This window comes from Palaemon carinicauda, chromosome 3 (genome assembly GCF_036898095.1).
Source record: "Palaemon carinicauda isolate YSFRI2023 chromosome 3, ASM3689809v2, whole genome shotgun sequence".
NCBI classification, from domain to species: domain Eukaryota; kingdom Metazoa; phylum Arthropoda; class Malacostraca; order Decapoda; family Palaemonidae; genus Palaemon; species Palaemon carinicauda.
The window spans coordinates 56,232,539-56,241,437 of NC_090727.1; the positions used below are offsets into that span (position 1 = coordinate 56,232,539).

At 35.8% G+C, this 8,899-nt stretch overlaps 1 protein-coding gene across 3 annotated transcripts in view; it reads left to right on the plus strand.

The window, feature by feature from the left end:
* Positions 1–8,048, plus strand: part of LOC137638293 (uncharacterized) — an 8,538-nt gene extending 490 nt beyond the window's left edge. For 2 of the 3 annotated variants that reach the window (XM_068370363.1, XM_068370365.1), the window contains exons 1-3: positions 1–127; positions 449–7,490; positions 7,812–8,048. The exon at positions 1–127 is cut by the window's left edge and continues 490 nt beyond it. In XM_068370363.1, the coding sequence (XP_068226464.1) occupies positions 2,910–5,243 (2,334 nt within the window). In that variant the 5' untranslated portion in view covers positions 1–127; positions 449–2,909 and the 3' untranslated portion in view covers positions 5,244–7,490; positions 7,812–8,048. Of the gene's footprint in view, positions 128–448 lie in introns of all 3 variants that reach the window. The other variant, XM_068370364.1, reaches the window with a different exon arrangement.
* The last annotated feature ends 851 nt before the right edge of the window (positions 8,049–8,899 follow it).

Consider the following 8,899-nt stretch of genomic DNA (forward strand, 5'->3'; position numbering starts at 1 on the left):
ATGTGTGATTGAGCCCAAGTGGAGTCCTAGCTTGATGTGTCGAAAAATTGGCTCCTTTGTCTGCAACGTGCTCTTGTGGTGAATGTCGTCGTCACTTCCACTTATATGCCTCTCTGGACAATAACAGGTATGGGGTTCAACTGAAGGAAGCGGGTTTTAGTTCGATTCCTTGTTATTGCCAGCACTTTCATTTATATTTAAGTAAAGGTCTTGCTAAATCCTTAATTATTAAATAACTATTCTTGGTCCTTTTGAGTCAATTTATTCATATAAAATTTCCAGGTTATTTGTGTCCAAGGTTGCATTTATTATGTTTATGGCTTTGGTTAATTTTTATTTGTGCGAAGCCCTGTAAAAGTTTTGCAGCTTAATTTTGAATAATTCTGGGGAAATTTAATTTGACTTGCTGTTTCCATGTCACTAATAGTGATATTGTTCATATTTTTAGGACAGAGTGGTTACGAGCTAAACATATTCACTGAATAGGACTTTCTCGCTTCGCCTACGTTTGGATGAGGTCCTTTCGTCAACAGGAATTCTATTTAATTATAAACCGGTCTAACATACGAATGTACTATTTGGCTTGCCACCTTCAGCGTGTTTATTGTTAATTGTAAGGTGTTAATAATTATATTAATTTGTGTGTTTAAGGCTGTTTAAATTACTTTCCTAAGTATTTGTTTAAGTGAATAAGTATATATATGTTTGTTTAGTTCATGGCGACCGTGGCAGGATTTTTAGCGAGAAGGTGGCAAGTGTTGACGGTCAGGTATAGCTCGTTGCGGGGGTTTCCAGTGGTCCAGTAATTTTACTTTAGTTGTTGTTAATTTAAACGCTAATATAAATAGATGGCGAAATATCGTGTCGTCTTATGCGGTGAGGTAATTAGCATATTGTAACGTGCTTGTTTTCGGTGAGATTCTACTTATTTCTTACGTGTCTATAATAATTTAGTACGTTTTGTTTTCATGTATTAAGTTTTTTTGGCGTACTTACATTTAGCACGTGTTTAATTCAGTGTTTATTGAATGTAGCAGTTTGTTTGTTTATCTCCATTTACAGTTACTAATTCGCGTTCAATTAGTTTTATATATAGATTTACACGATCTGTTTTTGCTTTTGTTTAGGTAATTTTATTCAGCTAGATTAAAATGTCAGATTTAAGAGCTGTAATTTCCAGGCGCAAAACGGTTCGTAAAAAAGTTACTGTTTGTTATGATAAACGTGATAATTACGGGGGTTTAGATCCAGCCTTGCAAACGACCGAAAGGGGTCTTCTGCTTAACTACCAGAAGAGTTTATTGGAATTGGACCAAAATGTTTTTGTATTGAAGTTTTCAGATGACGGGGTAACAGAGGCGGCTTTAGATACAGAGAGTGACATATGTCAGGATTACCAGGATAGAATCCAGATTTGCTTGTCTTTGCTGCCTGCTTCTCTCTCTAATCATTCGAATGTTAGCATTGATAATGCTCGTTCTTTGTTAAAGCAGCCAACTGCTCCTTTACCCAGGTTTACCAGTAAAGAAAACGAGGACTTCACGTCATTTCTTAAGGAATTCCTAAGTACCACTAGTTCCTTTACATACCCAGATCGCGATCTTTTGTTGTTGCTCAAGCAGCAAGTTGACGGTCGTGCTAAATTATTGTTGGATTCTTTAGAGGCGTACAAGCAAACCTTTAATGATGCAGTAGAGCTTTTGAAGGCAGCATTTGCTTCGGAAAGCACTCGTAAGGTAAACACGATCAGGCAGTTGACAGAACTTAAGTTAGGGCTTTCAGATGATCCATATTCATATATTTCAAAATTCAGGACTATATTGCAGTCTGTTAGTACACTAGAAATAACGGCAGATGATTTTATACAGTATTTTGCATGGTCAGGCCTTAATGAACAATTTAAGAAAGAGTTGGTTCAGATTACCAATCAAACTCGTCCTAGCTGTAAGGATATTAAGGATAACTTCTTTACTGCCACTGAAAGGTATGAGAATGCTAGGAAAATTTCAAAGTTTAAAGGTCCCGCTATTTCTGGAAATTTTCAAGGGAAGAATCTGCAGGATACTTCGACTAGTTTGGCTATCAAAGTCGACTCTAATATTAACAATGCATCAAAAAGTTGCAACTTGTGCCAAAAGGTAGATTCAAAGGATATTAATCACTTTATTTCCAAATGTCCAAATTTCCCTACTGCACAGGAGAAAGTATCGAAATTGTCAGAGTCTAAGGGCTGTGTAAAATGTGGAAGTTTTATGCACCCGACTACTAAATGTTCTTTCAGGTTTCGCAAAAAGTGTTATCATTGTGGCGGTTGGCATTTCTCCTTTTTATGCATAAAGACAAGCTCCACCCAAAGTAAAATGAGCCGTCTAGTTCTGCTACAGTTAAAACAGCGACGAATAGTGGAGTAGCCATACTGCCTAATTGTAGTAGTAGATCTGCACTTCCAACTTTTACTTTCCAAGTTTCAGGTCAAGGGAGATTATTCAGAGGGCTCAAGGATACCTGTTCACAAAGCACTTTTGTATCGGAGAGACTAGCCAATTTTGGTAAATTTAAAGTTATATGCAATGATGTTGACTCGACAGTTAATGGTTTTAATGGTCCCAAGGTCTATAAAACTAGAATAGTACAGTTGCCTATTACTTTAACCACTGGTGTAGTTGAGATTTTTGCTATGGTTGTGCCCTCGATAAATATAAGTTGTCCTTACCTGGTTTAGGGAAGGTTATTAAAGCCTTTAAAGATAGAGGTTATTCCTTTGCTGATTCCTTCCTAGACTCAAAATCTAGTGAATTAGTGACATTGATGTCTTGTTAGGTTCAGATTCTTCTCATTGTTTGTTGGGAAAAGACGTTGTATTTGGCAATAATGACCCCTCTGTATATATAGATACGTTACATGGCATTATGCTAACAGGAAATCTTGACAGATTGATCAATAATGTGGATTATTTGCAGACTCGCGACAGTAATTTCTATTGCATGAACACTGATTCCAGTGAGCCATTGTTATCTTTCCCTGTTGTGGACTCCTCTGTAAGTATATGCACACATTCTTTTTTATTGGGTTGTGATTATTTTAGTCCCTCATTTAGTGAGGAAATTAAAGACCTTGATTTTGGTAATATTGCTACTAGTTGTAACTTTAATGTATTGAACACTAAAGGCAAGGTCATAGAGGAAAAGTTAAGAGAGGCCACTAACCATATACTTGAGGCAGAATGCCGTAATCATCTTAATTATGATCAGCCTGAATGTGATGAGCAGACAACTGATCTGAATAGGAAGTTAATTGATTTCACGCTAAAAAATCTTTTCAGGGAAACAGATGGCAGGATTAGGGTTCCTTTGTTGTGGAATGGTAAACTATCTCATTTACTCTCTAAGAATGAGAGGTTAGCTAAATTAATTTTAAAGTCTACATTAAAGAAGCACAAGAAAGATAAAGGTAATTTGCTATTGATGGATCAGACTTTCAGAGATCAGTTAGCCGAAGGTATTATTGAACCTGTAGATAATCTTGAACAATTTAAATTAGAACACCCAAATTATTCTTTTCTTCCCCACATGGCTGTTTTCAATCCTCAACGTGAGACAACGAAATGTAGGATAGTTTATCTCTCGAATTTGAATGAAAATGAACGTAATAAAGGTCTGAATTTGTCCCATAACCAGTGTATGTTCCCGGGCCCTAATCTGAACCAGAAAATGTTGTCGGCTTTCATTCATCTTCGGTTCGACGAGAAATTATTGACATTTGATTTGAAAAAGGCATTCAATATGTTGACTTTGAGCGAGAACGATCAGGCAAAACTTCTATTTTACTGGTTTGGTAATGTTAGGAAAGATGATTATACCCTGGTTGCATTTCGCAATGTCAGACTAAGTTTTGGTTTACGTTGCAGTCCTTTTCTCCTTATGATATCACTTTTTTATATATTGATTATTAACTCTGATAAAGATGATGACAAATTAAAAGAATGTAAGAAGTTGATCTATTCATTAACATACATGGACAACGGAGCCTATTCTTGTGACAATCTTGATACCCTTCAGTGGGCTTATTCGGTTTTACCTAAGGTGTTCGAGTCCTTTAAATTTTCAGTGCAGCAGTTAATAACTAATGATATTTCCTTGCAGAGTAGAATTGATAAAGATATGAAAATTGAGACACCTATAGAGAATAAATTGTTTGGTTTAACATGGAATAGGATAAGTGATGAAATTTTCACCAAGCCTATCAATCTTAATGCTGATGCCAGTACTAAACGTGAGGTTTTGACCACCATAGCTGCACAGTTCGATATTTTTGGGTTTAATTTGCCACTCATGAACAGGAGTAGGTTATTCATGCATAGGCTCCAATGTTGTAAAGATCTTGATTGGGACAAACCTCTTAATAATGACTTGGTTCGTGAATGGAAAAACTTGTGTAGGCAGGCAAATTCCTCCCCCATAATAAGAGTGCCAAGGTTTGTTGGTTCTAGGGACGGTGAATACAAACTAATAGCATTTACAGATGCCAGTCGTTCTCTTTATGGTGTTGTAGTTTTTATATGTCATGTTGAGACAAATCAGTGTTGTTTCCTACAAGCTAAAAACCGTATGGTTAATACACATTTGAAGAATAAGCCGATTCCGTCATTGGAACTTAATGCAGTTTTGTTTGGTGTTGAAAGCTTAATGGAGTTACACAGAGACCTTACAGGTGATGTGTGTATGAAGCCAATTAACATAACTGAATTACTGTTGTATACTGATTCAATATGCTCACTTCATTGGCTCAATTCTTGTGTGTCCAAGATGGAAAAAATGCAGAGACTTAGTGTATTTACCACTAACAGGCTTAATTCAATCCAGAGGCTATGTGAAAAGTACCCTGTTAAGTTTTGTTTCGTTTCAGGAAAAGAAAACCCAGCAGACAGCACTACTCGCCCCTTTTCTTATAGGTCTCTTATGAAAACAAATTTTCTTATTGGACCAGATTCAAACTTTATTAAGACTGAAGATGAATTATCTGTTGTCATTCCTAATCCACTGACTGTTGACAAAATGGCTCCTGTCATCGATCATAATGTATATGTGGGAATTAATTCTGAACTTTCTCCAAATAGTTCCGAAAATGCTCATTTAATAGACCCTAATGATATTTCTGATTTCAGGAGATTGGTTTTGATTCACCGTAGTCTTGCGGTGTGTTATGAAATGGAAGCAGAAGATAGGGATAGAAGTCAGTCCTAAATCACCTAATAGTAACCTGTTTGCTCAGGCCCTTACCCAGATTATATCTACAGAGCAAAATTTGTTTTTCCCTGAAGTTTTTTCGTATTTTCAGGATAAAAAGGTTAGACTTAAAGACCTACCTAAGATAGTTACTCAACTGAATGTTTTTCTTGACAATAATAACGTTATTAGGGTGAAAAGTAAGTTTAAGACATGGGATGGTCAAAATGAATTTCCTATATTGTTGCCGAGGGATAGTGCTTTAACTAGACTAATTGTTCTTGATGCTCATTCGAAATTATCCCACTCTGGATGTTATGCTGTATTGTCTGCCATTAGACGTACGTTTTATGTTCCTAAACACTTTTCTACCATTAAGAAAATTCTTAAAACTTGTGTTCATTGTAGGAGATTCAACAACAGAACTTTCCAGTTGAATCAAAATGTTTATAGAGAGTTCAGATCTGACCCACCATCTAATCCCTTCAATAATGTTTTTATTGACTACCTTGGTCCTTCTACAGTTAGAAAGGACTCTGAATCTCAAAAGGTTTGGTTACTTATTTTTGCATGTACTTGGAGTCGAGGAATTGATCTCAGGATATGTAATGACCTCTCGGTCAAAGAGTTTTTAAGATCTTTTCAACTTCATTGTTTTAATTATGGAGTACCACAGCTTGTTGTCAGTGACCTAGGCTCTCGGCTTGTTGCAGGCGCCAACATAATTCATGATTTTATCAGTGATCGTGAGACTCAGCTTTACTTTGAGGAGAACAATGTGAAACCCTTAACCTTTCAACAATACTTTAAGGGTTGTAGTAAACTCGGTTCCTTGGTTGAGACGTGTGTGAAAATGGTAAAAAGACTGCTCTTTGGTTCTATTAAGAATTGGGTTTTATCTTTTGCAGAGTTTGAATTTGTTGTAGAACACACTAAACATCTGGTTAATAAGCGCCCTATTGCATTCAAAAATGGATTGAGGGAAGCTAATGTTAATGTACCCGAACCTATAACCCCAGAGAAATTGATAAGAGGATACGATACTCTTTCTTTAAACCTAATTCCTTCACTGCAAGGAATGCCCAATGATCCAGACTGGCAAGCACCAGTTAGTTCAACTAGTCGTATCAATGATGAGTTTGAGAAACTTCGTAAAGTTAGGCAAAATTTGATTGAGAATTATCATTCGGAGTTTCTGGGGACACTTTTGTCACAAGCAGTTGATAAGAAGGATAGGTACCGTCCAGCCCAGCAACATAATATTAAGGTAGGGGACATAGTCCTTTTAAAGGAACTTAACACTAAACCTAGCAGCTATCCTATGGCTATTGTCCAGAAACTAGAAGTCAATAGCAATGGTGAGGTAACTGGAGTGACCCTTTTAAAGGGTAAGACCAAGGAAATTATAAAACGTCACATCTCGACTTTAATTCCTTATCTAGAGGTGAAGGATTTGGGTGAAGATAACTGTATCCCTACCCCTGATGTTGAACAAAATAATGACACTAATAATCTTCGTGTTCGCAGGAAGGCTGCGATATTAAGTGAGCAGCGAACACGAGAATATTTGAATATTTAGATTAAGTTTGATTGAATTTTTATACAATTTACATATAAAATTGTATCCCTGGCCTGCAATGTCCAGAAAATTACGAATATAATTCGTAACTTTTCATTTTTTGTTTGTATTAACTTTGTATTTTGACTCAAAGGGAGTAGGTGGTTGTTTGATAGTTTTAAGTTGGTATTGAATTAGCTTGTTTTTCATTTTTTAACCCACTTCCATTGGTTCCCTTATTACCTTGTTATAACTATACAAGCCGATATGGTTATGTACTGTAAGACAGAAGCAGAGACATCTCTCCGTCGGCAGTATGGCAGCAACTCTTCCTCTAAGCCTTCTGTGAAATTATTAATATTCGTTTTTCAAGTGTTTTTCGCAGATGTGTTTCTTCATCAATAATTATACAGTGAGGAAAATGTACAATATGTGGATGTTGTAAAAACCCCACTGGACCACTGGATATCTTCTTCTATTAGTTTACCACGACCATGTGCCACGTAGAGACGTATACAGTTCTGAAGTCCTCGTCCTCGAGTTATGGCCAAGGGTTTACTGTGATGTATTCAGCATCGATATGTGTGATTGAGCCCAAGTGGAGTCCTAGCTTGATGTGTCGAAAAATTGGCTCCTTTGTCTGCAACGTGCTCTTGTGGTGAATGTCGTCGTCACTTCCACTTATATGCCTCTCTGGACAATAACAGGTATGGGGTTCAACTGAAGGAAGCGGGTTTTAGTTCGATTCCTTGTTATTGCCAGCACTTTCATTTATATTTAAGTAAAGGTCTTGCTAAATCCTTAATTATTAAATAACTATTCTTGGTCCTTTTGAGTCAATTTATTCATATAAAATTTCCAGGTTATTTGTGTCCAAGGTTGCATTTATTATGTTTATGGCTTTGGTTAATTTTTATTTGTGCGAAGCCCTGTAAAAGTTTTGCAGCTTAATTTTGAATAATTCTGGGGAAATTTAATTTGACTTGCTGTTTCCATGTCACTAATAGTGATATTGTTCATATTTTTAGGACAGAGTGGTTACGAGCTAAACATATTCACTGAATAGGACTTTCTCGCTTCGCCTACGTTTGGATGAGGTCCTTTCGTCAACAGGAATTCTATTTAATTATAAACCGGTCTAACATACGAATGTACTATTTGGCTTGCCACCTTCAGCGTGTTTATTGTTAATTGTAAGGTGTTAATAATTATATTAATTTGTGTGTTTAAGGCTGTTTAAATTACTTTCCTAAGTATTTGTTTAAGTGAATAAGTATATATGTTTGTTTAGTTCACATTATTCTTTTGCGTCTTCATTTTTTTTTTTTATTTTAACGTTGGTGCTGGTCTAAAGATATTTTGCGTTGTAATTCATTAATTCTTAAAGTCTATATAGTTTATTCATTTCCTTTCTTCACAGGGCTATTTCCCCTGTTGGAGCCCTTGGGCTTATAGCATCCTACTTTTCCAGCTAGGGTTGTAGTTACTAATAATAATAATAATAATAATAATAATAATAATAATAATAATAATAATAATAATAATGATGATGATATTAGTAACAATAATTATTACTATAATAATAATAAAATGTATTTTCTCTATCACACACAGAGAGAGAGAGAGAGAGAGAGAGAGAGACGGACAATAATAGCACTAATTTCTAAGTATTTAAATAAATCATTAGTATCATAGAGAGCTCTTATGTTCATCAGCTATTACTAATTTTACCACTTAGTACATCTGATCTAAACAAACAATTCCTCTTCATCTAAACAAACAATTCCTCTTCATCCAAGTGGTTACTGCACTATAATAGTTCAGTAGCCACTTTCCTCTTGATGTGGGTAGAAAAGACTCTTTAGCTATGGTAAGCGGCTCTTCTAGGAGGACACTGCAAAATCAAATCATTGTTGGGTAGTGCCATAGCCTCTGTACCATGACCTTCCACTATCTTGGGTTAGAGCTCTCTTACTTGAGGGCACAATAGGGTACACTATTCTATATCATTTCTCTTCCTCCTGTTTTGTTAAAGTTTTTATAGTTTATATAGGAGATATTTATTCTAATGTTACTCTTCTTGAAATATTTAATTTTTCCTTATGTTTCCTTTCCT